Source organism: Ascidia mentula, chromosome 4, assembly GCF_947561715.1.
Source record: "Ascidia mentula chromosome 4, kaAscMent1.1, whole genome shotgun sequence".
Lineage (NCBI taxonomy): Eukaryota > Metazoa > Chordata > Ascidiacea > Phlebobranchia > Ascidiidae > Ascidia > Ascidia mentula.
In genome coordinates, this window is record NC_138569.1 from 21,843,783 (window position 1) to 21,866,317 (window position 22,535).

General features: G+C 37.9%; 5 protein-coding genes across 5 annotated transcripts; all 5 read right to left on the reverse strand.

Moving 5' to 3' along the window:
• Positions 1 to 2,381: 2,381 nt before the first annotated feature.
• On the reverse strand, positions 2,382 to 4,958 carry LOC145897659 (cathepsin D-like). Its single transcript, XM_082986050.1, has 9 exons — positions 4,810 to 4,958; positions 4,554 to 4,698; positions 4,372 to 4,495; positions 4,195 to 4,313; positions 3,924 to 4,123; positions 3,710 to 3,806; positions 3,476 to 3,652; positions 3,279 to 3,377; positions 2,382 to 3,017 (listed from the first exon to the last, which is right to left on the reverse strand). Exons 1-9 carry the CDS (start codon positions 4,863 to 4,865, stop codon positions 2,829 to 2,831), a joined length of 1,206 nt encoding a protein of 401 aa, XP_082842176.1. The 5' UTR covers positions 4,866 to 4,958; the 3' UTR covers positions 2,382 to 2,828.
• A 1,341-nt stretch (positions 4,959 to 6,299) lies between these two features.
• On the reverse strand, positions 6,300 to 8,699 carry LOC145897660 (cathepsin D-like). Its single transcript, XM_082986051.1, has 9 exons — positions 8,597 to 8,699; positions 8,052 to 8,202; positions 7,868 to 7,991; positions 7,690 to 7,796; positions 7,335 to 7,534; positions 7,010 to 7,106; positions 6,774 to 6,953; positions 6,590 to 6,688; positions 6,300 to 6,534 (listed from the first exon to the last, which is right to left on the reverse strand). Exons 1-9 carry the CDS (start codon positions 8,680 to 8,682, stop codon positions 6,367 to 6,369), a joined length of 1,212 nt encoding a protein of 403 aa, XP_082842177.1. The 5' UTR covers positions 8,683 to 8,699; the 3' UTR covers positions 6,300 to 6,366.
• A 1,326-nt stretch (positions 8,700 to 10,025) lies between these two features.
• Positions 10,026 to 12,262, reverse strand: LOC145897666 (cathepsin D-like). Its single transcript, XM_082986056.1, has 9 exons — positions 12,122 to 12,262; positions 11,862 to 11,976; positions 11,686 to 11,809; positions 11,497 to 11,603; positions 11,074 to 11,267; positions 10,877 to 10,973; positions 10,636 to 10,815; positions 10,459 to 10,557; positions 10,026 to 10,345 (listed from the first exon to the last, which is right to left on the reverse strand). Exons 1-9 carry the CDS (start codon positions 12,175 to 12,177, stop codon positions 10,193 to 10,195), a joined length of 1,125 nt encoding a protein of 374 aa, XP_082842182.1. The 5' UTR covers positions 12,178 to 12,262; the 3' UTR covers positions 10,026 to 10,192.
• Positions 12,263 to 12,835: 573 nt separating this feature from the next.
• On the reverse strand, positions 12,836 to 18,753 carry LOC145897648 (solute carrier family 2, facilitated glucose transporter member 1-like). The gene is made up of 9 exons (XM_082986035.1): positions 18,376 to 18,753; positions 17,693 to 17,913; positions 17,193 to 17,335; positions 16,823 to 16,941; positions 16,314 to 16,453; positions 15,913 to 16,063; positions 14,849 to 14,987; positions 14,373 to 14,575; positions 12,836 to 14,039 (listed from the first exon to the last, which is right to left on the reverse strand). Exons 1-9 carry the CDS (start codon positions 18,537 to 18,539, stop codon positions 13,820 to 13,822), a joined length of 1,500 nt encoding a protein of 499 aa, XP_082842161.1. The 5' UTR covers positions 18,540 to 18,753; the 3' UTR covers positions 12,836 to 13,819.
• A 1,502-nt stretch (positions 18,754 to 20,255) lies between these two features.
• Positions 20,256 to 22,526, reverse strand: LOC145898339 (uncharacterized). Its single transcript, XM_082986767.1, has 4 exons — positions 22,146 to 22,526; positions 21,285 to 21,422; positions 20,997 to 21,229; positions 20,256 to 20,464 (listed from the first exon to the last, which is right to left on the reverse strand). Exons 1-4 carry the CDS (start codon positions 22,484 to 22,486, stop codon positions 20,256 to 20,258), a joined length of 921 nt encoding a protein of 306 aa, XP_082842893.1. The 5' UTR covers positions 22,487 to 22,526.
• Positions 22,527 to 22,535: the final 9 nt, after the last annotated feature.

Consider the following 22,535-nt stretch of genomic DNA (forward strand, 5'->3'; position numbering starts at 1 on the left):
TGGCCACATTTATGCCAGTCTCAATAACAATTGTACTTGTGCCACGCAAAAAATATCAAGCCTAAATTATACATGCACTGTAAATATGTATTAGGAGGTACTGATATCAAATTTACATTACAACTTTTAGCAACATAATTACCACAATTTTCTAAGCTTGTTTGTTCTTGTCCACCCAGGCCCAAAACAGCTGATGCTCAAGGAAGAATAAACATAATGCAGCTCCAAACAACGTTTCGATCACCAACTATTGTCAAAATTGATGGTGACCTACATATTACAAAGGTTAAATAGTAAGAAAAATTAACTGACTGTTCTGCAATATTGACAACACTAAGACTTTCGAATATGTAAGCATTGGGATACTGTAAAAAAACATCATTGTATTTACATCTAATTAGCAACCCAAGTGGATAGATGGTTATGGTTTTATGATTCAAATTTGGGCTGCAACTCACTATTTGCAGACTGTTGGTCTGTGAGACACATTATTGGCCCCTTGTTTGACCATATGTGGGCTGAACGAGTAGCAAAAATGCTTTTTTTCAATTATAATAAAAAATACACTCAGTTGCAATGTAGTGTCAATCCCAACTCTTTTCAGCACAATAACAATAAAAGTAGATACATATATACCTGGAATCCTTCTTTAATATCCTCCATATGGCAGTTTAAGCTACCTATGACTTTTCTAGGAAGTTGTTTTATATTTTCCAATGAAAATATTAGTGCCCTATCACGAGGTGAAACAGTCGATACATGAGAATACCATGTATATTTTTTACATGGTTTATGCGCTCTTATACTTGCACGTTATATCTGTTATTTTAATTTAAGGGTTGAATTACCTGAATTAATTCATCGCCAATATTATTGCATTACACATCCACAGATATGACCGTTGACCATTAGTAAAATAGAACACGAAACGGTGATAGCGTCCAACAATAGAGCGATAGATTCTATTTTCCCGCTTTAAATCGCAAATTGTGTCAGCTAACGTGCGCTATCTAACGACTAATTGTCGACTAATGGGGTGGTCTCTGACAAGAAAAATAATTTTGTTCAGAAAATTGGTATGCCAAGACATGAAAGATTAATTAAAATTCATTGCAACACTTAAATACAATCAATGCAAATAAAAAATGTTTGTGGGTGTACAATATGAATAAATTGATCATTTTTCAGTGTACCGTTTGAATGACAAATCATGTAATAAATCGAATGGACTCATTTACAAGAATTTTGTCTTGAGATTCAAATGTTGATGGTGATTTGCAGAATTAGAGATTTATTTTAGTTGTTTGTAATCTTTCTTTTAAATCCTGCTGGGGAATACAAAAAAATGATAGCGCAAAAAACGGGAATTACCCGTGTGGTGGAACTAACCTAAAACTGGAGTATCAATTTCGACGATGGTGTTGAAATTTTGGTCGTAGAAGTGGTTGGCCTAATGTTAAATTATTTAATAATTATCATCTGTTATGTAGTTATGTATTGCTTCATTTCATTGGAATGAATTTTGTTTTTTGGTAATAATTATAACTGTAAAATAAAAAGCCGATTTTACGTGTCATTTAGAAATAATAAATTTGGCTCGTACCAGATCCAAAAGAAAAATATATCAGATTTTGTCGACAATCTGTGCCAAGACGTTAAGATATAGAATTTGATTGGAATGCCGCCTGGTCAATGGTCTCCAAAGAATCCATGCAAATATTAAACTTTCCAATCTGGGGCTTGTTGCATAGGCTATTTCTCCACAGAAACATAAATTGCGTCAACATAGGTGCAAGCAGTGGTGGGATTCAGCCGGTTCTATAGAACTGTCTCAAAAATTTTATAAGATCTGCGAACCGGTTGGCATCACTGGTTACTGTCAATCTGACTTTTTGTAGAAGAACCCGCTGAAAAATTATGACTTTTGTGATAGAACCGACTGAAAAAAATTTGAATCCCACCACTGGGTACAAGATGCTGATTTTGTGATTGATCCTTTATTAATTACTATTATTTTCCTTGTTATTTACTCAGGCTAGACAATTAAACATACCTTCAAACCGAATTTCGCTTAAATGTCTGTGAAAATGGAAAAGTAAAGGAATCCACAAGCAAAAGCTGAAAACACCCAGACAGAAACCCCAGCGAAGACGATTGAGTGAGAGTGATGACGGCGGAAGTTGTGTTGTCTGCGCAAACCATAGTAACCTATGCTGTGGGTTACTGTGATCATTACATCTTTATCAAATGCCGCCTAATAACAATACAACCTCAGATACAGACAATTATGCTATTTTTATTGGCTCATAATCTATTTGGGGTTTTATTGTGTTCAAGAGGATTTTGGTATTCATGGTTTCATTGCATTAAAAATAAAGCTGTGAAAGATTTTCAATTTATTGGCAACCAAAAACGTTAATTACGAAGTGTAGCCAGGATTGCCATCCATTTCTAGACAAACACAGATGTGCTTACTGTTAGCAAATGCAGATAGTTAGACATTTTTTGGCACACATGTCATCCACATCAATAACCGTGCATGTCACAGCAGTATCACTTCAACCTTCTACTAAATTACAAAAAAAACGAACAAACAATCCTCACTTTAAGATGCATGACAACCATCAGGTATATTTATTGAAGGTTGTATATTTCAAGCAAGGTTACACAGGAAAAATGGGGAACTTAATGCAAACACAGTGCCACAAGAATTGATTTATGGGGAAATTTTAATCAGGATTTTGTACCATGATGAAAAAACTTGCAAGTAAATGAATACTTTTTATTGGTGTGTTAATGCCACTATACACATAATCTATTTGGCCAAGTTACTTGGGGCCATGGTATTTTTTATCTGGTACCACTGTGGCAAATCCAACACGATTATTGGCAAAATCGAATGTCGTGTAGTAATTCCCCATGAAGACATCCCCCAGGATCCACAAAGGTCCTCTTGGTGGTGGAATGTCAATCCCCATGAACCCAGAGATGCAGATAGTCTCTCCAGCAGTAGTTTCCTGTTCCACAACAACTTTGTTAGAATACAATTATATGTTGCTGTAAATCATTGAACCACAACATACAACCAGTAGCACAGAAACATGCGATGCTATCTGCAGTACATTTTTCTAATTTGGAAGCACAAAAACGCCAATGGGTGGCATGAACTAGGGGTCAAAATAAAATTATATTTTAAGCCAACAATTTCCTTCCCAAATTTCTGAAGGCGACATTTGGAAGAATAAATGTGCACACGAATGGTAACTTAATAAACAAACCTTCATAACATATTGCTCAGCAGTAAGAACATATTTTATGCCGGACAAAGTAAATGTAACGTTTGGCATTGATGGAATTCTGGAGCAGGTCACCATATACTGCAATGCACAAAATAAGTTTACTGTATTAAGTCCATAATTTTTCTATTAAGCTATATGAATAGCCTTTTTAACAGAAAAGTTGAAAATTTTTATACTTCTCCGGCAACTATTGGAATGGCTCCAATAGCTTTATTGATCATCTCTACTTCTTTTGTAGGTCCAGCAAGAAGTGAAGTGCCAGAATCAACAATGGCTTGACAACCACCTACACAAGCCTTGGTGCCAGCACTGTCACTAATAGACAATCCATCCATGGCAATTTGCCAGTATCCCTGAATTAAAAAGTTAACTTGAGTTCACAATATCAGTATGTTTGAAGGGTTGGTAACCTTCTGGACAACGCTGTGATAATTGAAATTTCCTGTGAATCTTGCTGGGTCCACACCTCCAAGGTATAGCTCACCACCTTCCTTCTGTGATATATTTCTGGTAACAAAAGTTTTCTTGTTGAGTTGCTTTTTAATAGTAAGCAAAGCAATTTCTTGCTTACAGGTTGTAGACAAAATAAGTAGTATATATGTGTATATACATTATGCCTTATACCTATTTAGAAAAAATGAGAACTGGTTCTTTGCCAGTGCTCTTTGTTCGAACATTTGGTTGAAGACAGGAGTAATTCCATTTACAGAAATTTCAGGATATCCCATTCCCAAAATCCCATCAAACTTTGCAGCAACAAATGTGATACCAGGTTCTTTGGTTGCCTCAGCAAAGATCTGATGTTTGCTTTGAACACCCCCAACCTAAACAAATTATTCAATCATGTTGTTGGTTATGTTTACTATAATCATTAATATAACAACATTCAACTTACAGATACAACATCTTGGCTGCAGAAGCCACTCAAACTCCCACTTCCATATTCAATAGAAAATGTTGTTCCATTAGCAACATAAGTCGATGAAGCAGCACTATTATACTTGTTATGCATCACTTAAAGATAAATATTTTACCCCAATATAAAAAAAATCAGTGTGTAATTAATACTTACAGCAAGCAATATCTGTTATCTTACACTGGATCGAAGGAACCCACAAGTTTGAAGACCCAGTATCAAAAACAACAGTAAAAGTTTGCCCTGGTGTTCCAATTGTGATGTCACCATAATATTGGGCCTGCAAAGTTTTATTTTCTTATGATTGTGAGCAGAAAGTGCAATTTTACAAATCTTACATCCAAGTAGTTAGTCAAGGGTTCGGGTGCATTTCCGGCAGCTGCAGACACAAACTTAACATATTTTGTGTTTGGGTATCTGGTAATGTCAGATTTTTTTTCCCTCATATCTTGTCGAACTGTCTTGTGTCTCTGAAGCTTCACACTTAAAAATAAAGACCACTAAAATCATGAATTCACAAGTATAGTTAGACAATAATACATAATTTTAGTTCCTAAAAACATGCACATGAAAGGAATATATCTGTGAACTTACATGTATCCACTGCAGAAAGTGCCTAACATGAACAGAATTGCGATTGTTTTTATCATTTTGCCAAACTTACTGGCAGCTAGGCAGAAATAAAACAACTTAACTCAGCAGTAAATGACAAAGAAACGTTCCTGTGTTAAAAAAACAAATTTTTTGTTTCATCACTACTTTATGCTGCCATTTGTTCCAAATCTAAGACAACCACGAAAAAAAAACACAGGTATGAATCAACATTCCAGCGTCGTTTTTTTTGTTTGGGCCTTACGTAATTAATTGCCTGCGCACGAGACAGGAAACGTGTGACAGCTTTTTTCCGGTTTTAACCGGTATACACACATAACTAATTGCATCGGCAATGCTCTTCCTAAAATTGACAAACCAACCCCTTCTCTGAAGATTATGTTTTGTCCTAAAAACACACACAAATAAAATCGTCCAAACACGTGATGTGTTACGTCATAATATCACGAGACTGAATGCTTACTTTGCAAAAACCTCTAAGAAAATGCCCAAGTCATGGGATTTGGACTTCCATTGCCAACACGGAAGCCAATTTTTTTTCTGCTTACAGCTGAAGCACAAAGCCTGTTTTTTGTTTCCAATAAACACTTTAGAAACTAAGTGCCAGAAGAGCAATTCCGATTAATAAAATGTTTTTTATTGTTAAAAAAAACGGTTGAGTTGAATTCATTATGGGTTAACATGTCCTGTTTCATTAATTGTCCACAAGCAAAGGTTGTGCAACTCCTTTTATTTTAGCCTTTGCAGTGGACATAATTAACTGACATTTGTTTGTCTCTGCCTATTCAACAATACCATACATGTGAAGCAACCGCAGCTCTCTGCGCACTTCCGCTGGCTTGCCTCTGCCCACGTTTTGCTTTTCATTGTTACAACTGACTTCGTATTGCCCTTGGTAGTTATGTCGTTTACATGGATCCTTCGACATGCATTGTTATAGTCTCCTATGTGGCAGATCGCAGCAATTACTAATTTGTTGCTGCTTTGTCTTTCATATCATCTTGTGCAGAAACAGATAAAAGAGGACGGTACGTATGTAGACTTTCAAGGCCATCGGTCTTATGTAGGCTACAACTTAATGTTTAATTTTGCCAATAAGACAGATTCTATGAAATTACAATACGCGTGACAGCAATCACATTGTATTGCATCAATATATTTGTGAAAGTGACCACTACAGGAATCACTGCTGAAGTCTCTTCGACAAGAAGGGGGTTATTGTTCAGACTTAAACCAAAAATGACCTGAAATATGAATATGTGCAGAACAACTCACTGCTGATGCTGCCAGGCAAATTATCAATACACGAAGACTCCTCTGGCAATAAACTGTTATATATTTGACAGCAACCCTCTGTCCAGTCAATATTACAACCATTTTAAACATCAAACCCAATGAATTGACCACCTTGTGTATTAAATAAACTGCATACATGGTTTCGTTTACAGTCACAAAATACATGTGTCTTTTAAACTTTAAAACAAGCTGCGAAGAAAACATAGTAATTTACAGATTACGACATTTTGCCTAAATATATTCTCAGTCTATTGAGTTCAACTTAGCGAATCCCACACGGCTGTTGGTGAAGTCGAAAGTGGTGTAGTAATTCCTCATGAAGGATGCACCCAAGATCCACAATGGACCCGCGGGTAAGAGAATGCCGTTAGAAGTAAATAAAGACAAGCAAGCATTGTTTGAACCGGGAATCTGTGGGGAGAAAACACTTTCACATTAGGTCATCTTTTTATAATACGTGACTTACGTAGAAAACATATTGTTTTGGGGTGAGGGTGTAATGGACGCCGGCCAGAGTAATGGTAATTTTCGGCATTCTTGAGATCAGTGAACAAGAGAATTCGAACTGCAATATATGTAAACTTTTTTTCAATGAGATTGCCACTACCAACATTCAAAAAAATTAAACGAATTAATTTCAAGCATCCCACCAAACCGTCTAGTGTATCACCATTGAAACCGATAGCCTTGTTAATCAAGAGTACTTCATCGCTTGGGCCAGTAATGAACCTCTCATCAGAAGCAAGCAAAACCTGGCAACCTCCTACACATGCTCTTGTACCAGAGCTGTCAGCAACTGTTAAACCGTCCATGGCAATAATCCAATGTCCCTGAAAGTAATATAATCGTTACTCGTTCGTTATTATTTCCGCCATTTCCTTCTTGCCTTTTTCACAACTTTGTGGTAGTTAAACTTGCCAGTGAATCTCGAAGGGTTTACACCACCCAAGTACAATTCCCCACCGTCTGATTGCTGTGGATTTCTAAAATTATTTGCACGGTTTGACTTTACCACAAAATCCTTTGTGTTAAAAAAATACAAAAATAAAATTGAGTTAATTGTCCTAATGGTTCGTATTAATATTTATCCCACTTCCTCCCAGGAGCCAATATTTTGGTCTTGAATGGCTCACAGTCGAGGACAACTTCAAGTAGTTTTTAACAGTTTTTCCTGGCGTTTTACAATCGAATAAAGATGTCAACTGATTTACTTGTTTAGATACAATGAAAACTGGTTCTTTGCCACGACTTTCTGCTCGAACATTTGGGAGAAAACAGGCGTAATTCCGTTGTTAGACTGCTCAGGATATCCCAATCCAAAATATCCATCAAATGGCTCATTAGCATCCATGTCTGCAGGCTCTCTGGTTGTTTCGGCAAAGGTCTGGTTGAAACTTTTCAAGCCGCCAACCTAATTACACCAATTTTGAGATATTAAAGTACCGCACCATTGAAAGTGACTGGCATAAAAAAAAAACAATCTTGGATTGAATTGATCGTTATGATATTGTTCTTAGATCACAGAACCAAACATTTAGCAAGAAATTAAATTGTAAGCGTTTTTACCGAGACCACATCTTGGCTACAATAACCAAATAGGAAATTGCCGACTATTTTCGTCCCATTTTTAACATAAGTGGAGGAAGCAGCACTGTCATATTTACGATGGTTCACTGGAAAAAATCGAATATAATCATGTGAAAAAGTGTGTAAAACAAGATGAAAACCGGAAGATGTTTCTTACCGCATGACTTGTCAATTTTGTTGCAGTGAATCGACGGAATCCACAAATTTGACATCGATGTGCAAAAAACAACTGCAAAAGTTTGTGGAGGGGTTCCTATTGATATCTCTCCATAATAATCCAACTGTCAAATAAGGACATTCACTAAATGAGCTTCAGTGTTCTACCATAACCTTATTCTTACCGTATGGTCATTGATAAGCATTTCCCGACCATGTACAACACGAGCACTACGAGCAAAGTTGAAATACTTCGTGTACGTGAAGTTGCTGACGTCTGCTCCACGAAATTCAACGTTTTGACGAGTTGTTTTATGGTGAGACTGAAGCCTTATACTAAAAAAATGTCGTAAGTTAACAATCTATGTATGTGCATGACTTTGTATGAATGTCACAAGTCAATTTCTGAGACACTAAAAGTTTAGGAAGCGCTGCTACAACATAAGCACCTGCAAAAACGGTTCAACACTTATTCAAGAAACATACATTAATTGGCAACATAAGGTTTGCAGGCTTCGCAGCCAAAGCACTGCAGCAAAGCTGGATCCTTATGATGAGGATGATACGAGCTGTGATTGCCAAATATAAAGGGCTTGCGCAGTGGGGCGATCCTGTCTTGCTATGGGAAAGCATGATTACTTCTTAATTGGCAACAGTAATGTTTTATGCAATCCAGTTAGGCTATAATGCTTGGGCTGCGAAGTAAACCAAATAAATTGCCAACACTTACATTTGACTATTGCTCAGTGTACTCAACAGCAGAAGATATGCAATTACTTTTTTCATCATAGTATAAGAAGCAGCCACTGAGTTCATAAACAAAACAGTTGATAATAAACAACTAATTAAACCTGCGAAAGAACCAAGCTTTACACTTTGGAAGAAGGACCATATGATCTAGCTGAGAAAATAATTGATGGAGTTGATGTGAAACTTTAAACAAATAAAAGTGAATTCAACAGGAAGTCTGCCTTCATTCATGAGAAGTGCGTACGTGGTTTTTGGTTGAAACCGATACTGGCGAGGTAAAGACAAACCATAGGAAGCGCGACTTGAATCCTGAAGGAGAACTTTCCTCTACAGCTCCTCCAATATCATAGTGCGGGTAGTTTGTTTTCTTCGCCAACTGCAGTCCAACATTAACGAAGAGATGACGTAACATCATGTGCATTTATATCTTTCTTATTTGGTCTCAGACGTTGTTTCGCAACCGGTGTGCCACGAGACGTTGTTAGATACGCCGCGGTGTAAATACAAACCGGATTTTTTTTATTTTCAAAAACTCTTGACGTTTACGCAGTTGTACAATTTGTCAGGACAACTTCAAACCTTCAGCAAAAACCGCATTTGTGTAACCATAAGTCCAATGTGATGTCAAAACTCTTACAAATTGTTTTGATGTGCGCCGCCAGATTTGGAAAGTTTATTATTGTGACGTCATTGTGAAAAGATTGCGGATCTTACGTCACGAGGGTGACATCATTAAACCTCATGGAAAAATTTTGTGGCGATTTTCTTGAATGCTTGATTTTGTTAAAAATACCTAACCACAGGCAGCTATTATGCAGCAGTACATAATGGAACAGTCGTCAATAGCCCAGAGTTATAGGTGGTTTTATAGGTCTGTCATTGAACATTCTCATCAGTATGAATTTGATGGTTGCGGAAATTGTGCATTTACCTGAAGATAAAGCTAACATTGTGGGGTGGAGGTGACATTATAATTAAAAACACCAGGATCTGAACAATTAAATTGATGGCGAAAGGCGTCAACTGCGCGACGGAATGTTGTAATTGACAAAATAAAATCCCCGAATTACTGAGGTCTGATTTTCAGGTGAGATTTCTACACACTTGCATTCGGTTAATGAAACTTTGACCTACAACGAAAACGTAGCCATTGTGGCAAAGCGTATAACAGGTTCTTTGTCAAACCGGGCTCACGTGTTTCCTGGATGAGCTGCAAAGTTAAGATGTTGAATAGTGACTTGTGTATGAAGGGAACCATGGTTCAGCAAACTCAATCCTTACCAGCCACATACAATGGAGTTTTGTAATAGGATATACTGCATGGAGGCTGTGATAAAAGGTTGTATAAATACAGAAGCTTACCAATATACACTTTTTACATACAATATGCACTTTTCAGGACTTGCAAAGGCTATTCTGGATTTTAATTTGAGCAATTTTTACATTTTGCGAAACTTCAGAACAAGAAAAGACACATTCAAGATTACATACAGATGATTAAGATGTTCACTGTGAAACATTCTACATCAGGTTCACTTCACATATAAAAAATTCTATTTGGAAGCCAAAATATCTGCTATGGCTTCAATGCAGCGAATCCAACGCGGTTGTTTGCAAAATCGAAAGTCGTGTAGTAATTTTCAATGAATGGATTTCCCAAGGTCCAAAGTGGACCCACAGGTGGCAGCACATCTACACCATAGAACACAGAAAAGCATGTCTTCTCACTCTACAACACAACGTGGTTTTGTGGTTAATCAAATCAATGTTATTTACCTGGTCGATACAAGCAGAATAAATAATATTAATCACACATCGACGAAAACAGTAATTTTCACCGACCCTAAAAATATATTGCTCCGGTGTTAGAACGTATTTGAGGCCAGAAAGTGTGATGGTAACATTTGGTAGCTTGGTGACGTTTGCGCAGGGTAGTATAGACTGGAATGTAAATAAAGTGTTTGTGCAGTAATTGCCAAGTTGTGAAAAGGGAATAATTAAACAAAACTAGCCACGCACCGCTTCGCGTTTTCTCATCTGTCGAGCACCGATAGCATTGTTGATCTTTAGGGCTTCGTACTGGGGTCCATTAATCAGACCAGTCGACGACCCCAGGACAACCTGACAGCCTCCAACACAACATTTGACGCCATTGCTGCCACCAACTGTCAAACCGTCCATAGAAATCTGCCAGTATCCCTTAAAGGCAGTTTCAATCGTTACTCCAAATTCACCAGTTCGAAAACATGTATTTACTTGCCTTCTTTACAACTTTGTGGTAGTCAAACTTGCCAGTGAATCTTGTAGGATTCACATCACCCAAGTACAACTCCCCACCATCTGCTTGCGACGGGTTACTGAAATTAATATAATGTTAATTTTACCTTGAACCGACTTACGTTCAATGTATAACTCTGATGTCGGAATGTTGTTGGCGACACAAATTCACTGACTTACTTATTTAGATACAACGAGAACTGGTTCTTTGCCACGGTTCCTTGCTCGAACATTTGAGTAAAAACCGGCGTAATGCCGTTTATGGAAATTTCAGGGTATCCCATTCCGAGCACCCCATCAAATGTAGCTTCAGGGTAGTTTGGTTCTTGTGTTATTTCAGCAAAGGTTTGGTTGAAACTCTTTACACCACCAATCTAAACTTAACAAAATAATTCGCTGTTAGTAAAGTTGCTGCAATTAATACAAAATTCATCAACGTGTACCGATTGCTTAATGCTTACGTGTACCGATTATTGACAAGACAACATCCAATTAACGCATAACGAATGCTTCGATATGTTTTAGTTCGAAATTATTTTTAATTATCCATAAATCGGAGTTAATAGGAATTCCTAACTGTGTAGAGCGTAACTTCTATCTTACCGAGACAATATCTTGGCTGCAAAACCCGCCGTAGCCTCGAAAGGTAACTTTTTGTCCGTTTTTAACAAATGTTGAGGATGCGGCGCTGTCATATTTGTGTTTGCTTGCTGTAAATATCACAGACTATCATGGAAGAATCTGCATTACGTTGCACTACTCAATGCAAGCAATCCTAAGGGTTCTACTTACCATAGGCAGGATTAGACTTCTTGCAGTGAGCCGAAGGAACCCACAAATTAGAAAATTGTAGGTCAATGATAACATTAAAAATCTGTGGCGGCGTTCCTATTGCAATCTCTCCGATATAGTGTAACTGTAATAAGATATCCACGTGAAGTGTGGCTTAACTGCAACCATGCACTTACATTATGGTAGTTCATCAGTGGTTGACGACCATTTCCAGTAGCAGCAAACTTCAAGTACTTCGTGTTTGAGTGTTGGATAGCAGGATGAAATGTTTTTCGACGTTGGAGTTTGATTCTAATAAGTTAAAAAATCAAAATTCAAATCGACGAAGTTTTTGCGAAACGCGTTTTATCAAACGGCGAAATAAAAATATTGCATGTTATATTCAAGTGTTGCACATACAGGCCTTCATTTACTATGTTTTATCAGTAGTACTTACATGTGACCGTTGCTCAATGATTCCAAGACGAGGAGAAATCCAATTACTTTTATCATCTTTTCAATACACAAGAGTAGTGGCTCGAACGAAGTGTGCAGCTTGTTTGTCGGTAAACTGAGCGACGCAAGTTTCTAATTTAAACGAGACGCAACTTGATGGGAGAAGGCGAACGCTATAAACAGGATGTTGGACGTTAATTGCACAAAAGAAATTTCAACAGTTGCTGCGCAAGCAAAAAGTGAAGCCATTGTATTAACGTCGACGCAACATAAAGCTGGAAGCAGAAAAGCAACTGAAAGTTCACAACAAAGTGTTTTACGTTTTTCCCTGTTGTCGCTCGAAAGATCACTGGCACACAGGCTGAAGAGAATTGATTTTAGTTTCACGTTACTTACACATATCAAGTTTGTTATAGAAAATTTTGTCATGTTGTTTCCAGTGGTGCATTGTTGATTTTCGATGATTTATGAGTTCCTGTTTTTTTCTACATAAAATCTCATTACAGCCAATAAAACATCTCAAACTGTTGGCTTTACAACGAATGCCGAAACGTTTCTGCACATACCGATTTCTATCATAATTCGCTTGGAAATATTTCGGAATGAAGTTGAACACCGTACGGCTGAAGTTAAGCAGACAAGTACAAACTGAACAAATGACCCCAAGTTACAAGAAAATCTTCATGATTCCTTGTATTGTTTAATCAGTGGACGACAGGCTAATAACCAATGAAAAAGCGAACGCAAGTAGACTATTACGACGCGTCAGTTAAATTCCCATGAAAAGCAAATGAATATCTCTCAAACGCAACCAACACTTCATTGAATACAGATCAGGTAACGATAACTTATTCTGCCTAGTTTTAAGTCAATATTTTATATCCAAATATTGTCATTTTAACAACTGACAATCGATTTGTGAGATATTGCAGCAACAAGAAACTAACAAAAGTGCAACAAATGTGTTGTGAAAATGTCGACCATATATCTGCATATATTGATCATACATTTATCGATATTGGGACTCTTGTCTGTGTAAATACTTGAACAATGTATCTCCTGCTTTACAAGGTACACCACGCTATTATATCTTAATCACAATATTGGCTGCTTTGACGAAATGGACAAATGTAAAGCACTGGAAATAGCATATATTATTTCAAAATTATTGTGTTTGTTGAAGGATTTTATACGGAAGAAGAGGAATCCCAAGAATTAAACACCTTGTCAATAAATTGAAGATACATTGTCACAGTTACTACAAGAGCTGTTGCCCAAAACTGCATGCAATTATCTGTGTAATTTAATATTGAGTGGAATGTAATCAGATTAACATATAATATTGCGTGAACTTCCATACACGAGGTGGCGCAGTGGAGGAACTTGCATGAATATTGCAATATATTGACATAGGAGTTTTAAAACAGCGTCAGCAAACATCAGAACACAAGGTGCTAAACTCTGTGTGGGAACTTAAATGATTTTTCACTGTGGTCTCTGTTAAAATCCCAAAATGTCGAGGCCTGACAACAAACTTTTACATGTTTTAAAACAGTTACAGCGTGTAATTGGAACAGGATTATTGGCAACGAAGTTGTTCAATTTAAGGGAAGTGTGTTTTATGTGTGCACAGGGGAAGTGTTGTGTGTGCGTTGCCGTGAACAGGGCATAAATACGGACACATTGTTAATTATGTTTTTCAAAGTTGTGAAATCGTTTGTTTGTCTCCAGTCGACCAACTGTCATCACTCACAAGCACACCCGGTGTACGATTCGATTGGAACAGAGCTGTAATATCGCTTATATTCCGACCTTTTGTTTCGGGAACTTTGAAAAATGTGAAGATCCAGAACAGAGCTAGAAACACCGCAAATATAATGAAAGTGTATCCACCTATAGCACCATCTAACGACGGATATCTGAAAATATATTAATAATACACTCTTACAATGTAACATTGTACCAATGCAGTAAAATTTAAAAATGCAAAAATGCATTTACTATTAAGGCTATGTGTTAATATTCAAAGCATACCCACAGTGTCCAGTTTCCTTTAAACTTAATATACGTGCCCTGTCTCAATTATTAAACTAAGGTTGGAAAAATTTTGCCCACATTATAAACATGGTTTCAATCTTTGTAAAGCGACCTCCAAAGTTTGAATTTGTCTCATTGAGCAGTTGGAGTTTGCGATCCATTGCTCAATAATTGGGCGACGCCAAATATTTTTGATTTTTTTTTTCAGAACTTACGAAAGAGCGACCACAAAATTTCCGAGCCAATTCGTGAGCCCCGCAATACTGACGGCCGAAGGTCTGTGTGTTTGGTCAAAAAGTTCAGCAGTTATGAACCATGGGATTGCTCCTGGACCAGTTTGAAAGAAAGCAACAAATAGAAGAATTGGAGCAAGCGTCAACCACGAGACTGCTTCCCATTGTGTGATGTTTAAAAGAACCTGAAAAAAGAAGTTATTTTCGTAAACTACATCGTATGATGTGCGTCATCAAAAAGATTTCGATAATTGAAAAAACAATGAGGTTCAATTTGGGAAAACACAAACGTTTTGGTGAAAATGTGTTGTTAATGCTGCACCGGTTTTTCGTATCAGCAATTTATTTGCTTTCGCACGCAAACCAGCCGCACATTAACGCGTGCAGTTTTACGTAGAAAGAAACCGACATAATTCAAATCCTGTGTAAACGCAGCGGATGAAGCAAACAAATCTTACCACCAGTACCACGGCACAAACGCACATTCCTCCTAATCCAATCAGGTGCAAGATTTTACGCCCCGCCCTCTCTATGAGTGACACGCTGACTATCGTCATGACGACATTCACCACTCCAATTCCGACCGTCGCAAGTCCACTGCACAAGAAAAGAAATACAAATCTATGATTTCCTTCAACTATTCTACAGACTTTTTTAAGGAACTAAGATTGTCGTCACTTGAATCATTTGTTGAAATATTTGAACAAGTAAAATTATTGCCACCTGATTATTTGGACAACTTACAAATTCCAGGTGATGCAAATTAACTTAACAGCCCAAAGTTACCAATCTCGGGGATACCCAATGAACATAAATGTATTCCAATATTTAAGCGTTTGTTCTTTCATTACTCATGGGATAAGTTTAAATATTTCTTAGTGCAAACCACCCCGTAAGTCGCTGTTACCTGGAAGTTTTAAGCAAACATTCTGTTTGCAATCGCGTTATCCGCGCAAACACATGCATTCGATAACAACGGCAGTTTGACGTAGTAAGTTTGCTTGGTTACACAATTCTCCAAGAAATTGTTTGCCTTGTGATATTTGTCACGAGTAATTTAAGTCATCGTGATAAAACGGTTGGGAAATCCAAGTCACATTTCAAAGGAGTTGCAAAAAAGGAGCGATGACTTAGCATAAATTTTAGAGACAATGCATGATGGACAAAGAATCTCGTGACAATGGAAAAGTGATAAAGAAAGGCATCATTTATTTAAATAGCCCAACACAATCAATGTTTGCACCCAAAACCATTGTAAAGTATGATTGCTACCTGACAAAAAAAGCAAACAAAAAAATCTGATTTTCTCAGTCAAATTTTTTCTTATTCTCCTGGAAGGAATCAAGGTTTAGGTTTCCAAGTTCTCAAAACCGTAAACGCATAAAATCGTTTAACATGGAGAATGGTATAATTCTTTATTCTTTATGAACTAGAAAAGTTTAGGAAATAAATTGAAAGAGAATCTGAATCTAGGGAATACTTTTTAGAAGCAAATGTTTGATAACCGGAAATTGACACTTACGTATATTCCTCAGGAATTCCGGCGTCCATAAATATCTGGGTTGAATAATAAAACACAGCATTGATTCCTGACAGCTGTTGTGAAAGCTGCATCACCACTGCAATGAGAAGCGGTTTTCGCAGATGGGAAAATTTAAACAGCTCCCATATTTCTGCGAAAATAACGCAAACATTTTCGGTAAATTTTAATTATATCGTGCGGAAAAACAATTTCCGATGGTAAACCACACTACTGGTCTTTGTGGGTATTGCTTGTGTTGACTTAAAACCATATTTTCGTTTTTGTGATAAAGTTTGTGCACAAAAAAAGGAAAAGGCGCGGGAGTTTTCAGGCAACGAGCTGTTGGCAATTTTTATTCAAACGGCAAAGAAACTTGAAACTCTTTGAAAGAAAAACCTCACTTGCTTTAGACCGCGAACTGTTTGCTTTGTACTCTAACTTTATGTCGGCGAGTTCTTTTGTTACGTCATAATCATCGCCGCGAAGCCATTTGAGAGTTTCGCAAGCGGACGTTTCGTTCTTTTGCACGATGAGCAAATACCTGTGAAACATAAATTTTTTGTGAACAAGATGTTACGAATGCTTTGGTCGATGGAATAAACCGGACAAGTCAGGGTGGTTATGCAACAAGCTGCTTGAAAGAGCGGGTTTAAATTTCACGCCAACTATTACTTAGCAAGCTTATTTTTTTTTGTGAATCAGATTAATTTACATTGTATTTACATAATCTACTTTTCTTCATATTGTGTTTGCTGTAGATTAAGCGACAAATCGGCAGCGAATGTTGCCGTACAGGCCGCTAATCGTACGGGGTATTCCCCACAAAGCTTATGTAACCTTATGACGTCACAACCCAATCAAAGTCGCGCGCTGTGTTACAAGCCAATACTTATGTAAGAAAAACCACTACCTCGGACTTTCTGGGCACATGGGGATAACGAAAAGTTGGTAAACTGCAAAGACACCGGTCAGACTGAACAACAAACCCCAGAGTTGAGAAGTTCCAAGAAGCCAATGCAGGCCGAGAATCTGAACGAAATCCATCAACAATATATTTGTGAGGAAGTTTCAAACATTATTCGAGTAGAATCAACTTGCGTTGTTACGCGCAAATGACGCTTTGGAAGCACTTTATGCGTAAATATTTATTTGCATCATAATATGACCTGTATTTTCTAAACCAGGAAAGAACTATTTGATAAAAAAACTAAATTCTGTTCCACCGAATTCCAATAATTCAGATTGAATGACAAACCGAAAAATTCCTTCTGGGCGCTCACCTGTGACAGGAGCAGTGACGTAACAATTCCAAGTTGACCAAGCGTGCCAAACATTCCGCGATATCGAACAGGCGCGCATTCTGTCAAGTACATGGGTGCAATCCCCATGTTGATACCACTATTAAGACCGATGATAAACCGACCTGAAGAATTGAAACAAAAAGCGTGAAACGAACCGCGATGAAGGAAATAAGATTGAAGTAGCGATGAAGGAAATAAGATTGACGTCACTTCCGTTCTGTACAAAGTGGCACTGGAGGGATTTTTTCAGGTGGGTAACAGAACTAAGTCGAAGGTTCAGTAGAAATTGATGTTTAGGAACAAAATCTCGTTAATGTGTAGGATTAATTAATCGACCAAGTTCTTTTGACTTTAAAATAAATACTTTCAGGGTTTTCCTTTGTTTTTCTATTCCTATATATGTTCCACTATATAATTGCCACATATTAAAACCACGGCTACTTATCTATGCTGGCTTGCAAAACACGAGGTTTACTTACCAATAATAAGCATTTCAAAGGAATTAGCCAGCTGCGATAATCCCATGAAGAGAGCAGCAAGCAACGCAACAATGTTGTTGTACAGCATTGAACCCCTCAATCCAAAGCGCTCTGCTGCTGGTGCTGCACATAATGAACCCAGCATTCCGCCAACAGCGAAAACTGCAACAGTGAAGCCCCACAAAAGGTCGATGGTTGACTGAGATATGGAATGACCAAATCTGCAATTGCAAAGATTTCAATGAATTCCACAGTATTGCCCCTGCGGCGCGGTAACAGCCCTTTCTGTAACACACGGCGACAACGGATTAGTTACAAGATAAACACAGCGCACACCAATAGCTTATAAGTGGGCCTTAGAGTTACCACTCTGTAGCAAGATGCATCGCTTGCATTACGCATGGCGGACAAGACATGGGCTAAAATTCAAAAAATAGTTTATGTTTGAATCAGGTTGCTGTGATATAAACGATGTAACTGCATCGACCCAGCTCAATCAACCTGTAGAAGGTGTGAACAGAAGAAACGACCACATGTTCGTACTGTAAATTATAATAAACAATATCCCCTGGCAATCAAACCGTGGTTAATGATGCATGTCGGTAAACAACAGGAAGTTTCGGCGGCTTCCCGAAAGGTTGAAATACAAGTAGGAACTGTTCGAGTATTTTGTAAACACTCGCCTTAGAATGAATGTCTGATTGTAAAACTCTTCTATTACTTTCTGCGGTGCGTTGATCACTCCTGTGTTGTAGCCAAACTGGAATGTCGAACCAACCACTGCCATGGATGTGGCCAAGACAAGGTTCAAAGTAACCTTAGCAGATAAATTGCCATCTTCAGCCATTGTGGAATGTTACAGATTCCTTTGCGTGAGCACTCGGCCTGGTGTAAAAAGCTGACTTTTTTGATCTGATGTCTGCTGCCTTGTATCAATTCTAAGCAATTGACAGTAGATTTTTCACATATGACCAGGCGTGTGTGCGCCAAAAGTTTCAAATCAAGCTAACCGTGAAATCTCACTGTCGCCTCATTCTCAACCCACAGTCGTATCGATCTGGAAGCACGTGTTTGCTGCGGTTGTATTATGTCTAGCCTGCTGGTGAATGGCTTCGCGTTGCGCGTCCTTTTTCTCTTCAACTGCCGAGTGAAGCACACAAACACAATGCTAGGGTATGCCCTAATTATAATGTTCGATATCAAGAATGGTTAATAACTGTGGTGCCTAGGAAACTTCTTTATCATTTTTCTGAAAATTATGTATGCGACTATAGAGTCCATTGTTGGCATGACAACTTTTCCAAACAATTAATACTTATTATATTATATCATATATGACATACTTTGACGTCATGCGGAAAATAGAGTAAAGAAGTGTTTTTTAACTCAAATATTGTCACATTTGTGCAAACCAACTTATTTTGTAATAGTTGATGTATTGGGTTTACACACAGTATAATTCTTGCATGCAAATTGTAATTCAACCCCAAATTGATTGACAACACAGTAATGTTTTATGTATTCGTATAGCAAGGCAACATCGCCTCATTGCACAGGCCCTTTATATTTGGCGATCTGAGCTATCGTATTAAGATCACAATGTTCACAGGCTTCGCAGCCAAGGTATTGCAGCCAGGCTGGATCAGACATTTTCCCGACAAGACGGAGCGAGATCTGAAAAATCAAGCTCCCGGTGAGGTTTAAACTCACGACCCAGGGCTAACCAGGCCCAACGCTCTATCAACTGAGCTACAGGAGCTCAGTGGTTTTACGAGGTATATTGTGGCCAAGGTACACTGGTGCGCAAGCGCACAACTTCCCAGGCGACCTTGACATACGTATCTCAACACCGTAATCAGACAACGCAGTGGTAGTATTATCATGCTTACGCATAGCTTGACAGAATCGTCCAATTGCGCAGGCCCAAATTGATTGAATCACACAATGCTTTCTTACTCTTAATTGACGAGAATCATGTTTCGTTCATATATAATTGTCCACTTGGGGGAATTGAATTCACGCTTCTAAAGCAACAGTCGGCTCACAACGACTATTACTCATGCACATATCGCCAAAATGTGCTTTTGCTTGTTGCCGACACCTAACGGGCACCAAACAAGTACAAATCACGTGATCAATTTGAGGAATCCAACCTATGTCACAGTTCACACATTCAACAAAACCCTTTGCTACGTCCTTGGGAAGTTTCTGTTCTTAATTTGTCGCTCTGTAACCGAATTAATTTGTTTGAGATAGGAGGAATGGAATGTCTGGTACAAATCCATGGACGTTTGGCATAGAATCAACTGGGATCATTTATTTGCGTTTAAAATACTATAGAAAATGAATGTACCCGTTTAAAATATTTTATTGTCACAATGCAATGCAAGTTTTCTATCCTTTTGAGCAAATCAACTGGAAGAAAAACCATAACATGCAAAATTATCTGCAATGTTTCAGTCGGCAGATTTGTTCACACAAATTTCTTCAATCAAAAATGTTCTTGCAGAAATAATTTGTTGCTACTTTAGCTTTAAGCAACAACGATTTGCATTGAAAGCAGTCACGAGTCGGATCGAGGTCGCGCAGCATTCGCGATGTAATTCAACAAAAATTGGTTTTTCATTAAGTTTACGCCAAGACCATGGTGAGTGCCGTCGAAACTATGAACCATTTTGCTGAAGTTGCGAAAGTCAAAGACGGGAATTTTGTACTGATCCAAATATTCCCGCAATCCATCGGCAAACCGCGTAACAACCTGATCATTTTGCACTTTAAAGAAATCCAACGGTTTCAAAAGTCCAGGCAGCAAAGGCAGAATGAATATGAATTGTGGCCAGCGTTTCTCCTGTGGAATCTGTGTGTCTTTGTAAAAAGTTTCCCGTAATTGAATCGCAGGGTCCAGGTAAGCGGTTTTTAGTGCTTCCGGGTTTAGGTTCATGTGCAAACCCACTCCAACTATTACAAGGGACCCTGTAAAAAACAGCACGGACTATACTTCAAAAAATTATAAAAATATTTGCAACAGCAGCTTACGTTACTTTGTATTAGACTTTAAGAACAGCAGACTCATAATTTACTTCTTATAATTCTATACCTTGCTTTCCCACTAAACCCTTGACTTCATCATGAAATAAAAACCTCTCTGTCATGCTGTAGAAGTTATTTGCACTTGCAGCGAATTTGTGAGACTTTCCTCCGCAAAGATTTTTCTCCTGATACGAATCGTTCAGGGAAAAAACAAGAGAACGGCAGAAGTCCCAGAAGTAGAAGCTGACCCCGACGCATTTATCTCTCTGTTCACCAGTCATTTCCTTGCCCCATGCTCCCCGCTCCCTGTCGCCAGAGAGCAACGTGACGAAAGCGGCAAACATGTTACGCACCAGTGAGTCTCCGATAAAACGTATGTCGTTAAACTCTGACTTATCGATGACTTCACAAGCTTCAGTTGCATTGTAGAGTTGCCACTGGCAACGTGGGTCGAATGTCTTCCACTCGGCCAGTTCAGCGTACATGTACTTTCTCAAATCAACACAGCTGTATTAATAACGTGGGTTAATTACTTAATACACCGGATGTGGTTCAGTTTCACCTGTCGCAGTCGCAAGTTTGTTCAGAAGGAATTGAACAGATTCCATTTTGTTTATCGTTACAACATGGTTTTGAGCTTCGTCTGTCGCACCATCCTGGACGCGCTGGTTGCCCGCTTCCAACCACTTCGCTCAGGACGCTGTTAATCAAAAGAATTAAATTTTGGCAGGTAAATACTACAGCCATGTTGTAGGAGATACCTGGAAACCTTATTCAAGTATATATTTAGGCTTGTCTTTGGCAGGTATTCGCTTGTCAATTCTTTGTTTTACATCCAAACGAAATCAAATTGGACAGTTAAATACTACAGCCATGTTGAAGAAGATATCTGAAAACCTTATTCAGGTTTATGCGATAGTTTTCAATTTAAAAAAAAACCTTTACATGTTACTATGTAACACAGCAGCCTTTCTTAACCCAAATATATTTTTAGGAGGCATCCAAGATTGTCACAAAATCCTTAACGTATAAAGTTTGTTGCAAAAACAAAACATTTGTGCGTTTATTATACAGGAAATTTGCCGTCTATTGTTTTGCTAGAACGGAGAATGTCATTGTTTAGAAATTGCCATATGGAAAATGATGGGATTGAAACAACTGAGCCTAACAGTCCCACATGTTTGTTATGTGCAATGATGCGATTGGTTTTGTTTTGACATTCAATCATAAATTTAGAAGTTGACAATTTTGAGTAACTAAAGTTTAAAATTCCTGTGAAATATAGATTTTCAGTCGTTCAGTCGTTCAGGCGTTCAAATAATTAAAAGTGTGGCTTTAAGTTTGCTTAGACTTGTGGTTGGAAATTAAGTATCAATTAAGTTTAGTTAAAACTGAATTTCTGTCTACAAGTAACTTTACTTACTTTTCGTAACCACATTTTTTATCATCTCTCCAAGGAAAATTTAAAATCCCTCTTTTTCTCCAGTAATAAAGATAATCAGCATCCAACTTTGACGTATTCGTGTTCGGCAAACTGGTCCAATACCCACTGGTCATATTTTGGAGAAAATTTTCACATATTGAAAGCGTTTGGGAGCTTTCAATAAGCTTCGTAGCCGACCATGTTCTTTTTGGTTTGATTTTAAAGTTATTTCTTTTAAAGTTTGATGGTCTTGTCATGAACTTGACTTGGAAATAAACACACGAAAGAATCATCACAGCAAAGAGCACTTGAGGCGTCCTAACATTCGACTGCATCTTCATGTCTTATACGTCCAATAGAAAATGGAACAGCAACAGATAATTTTGCTGC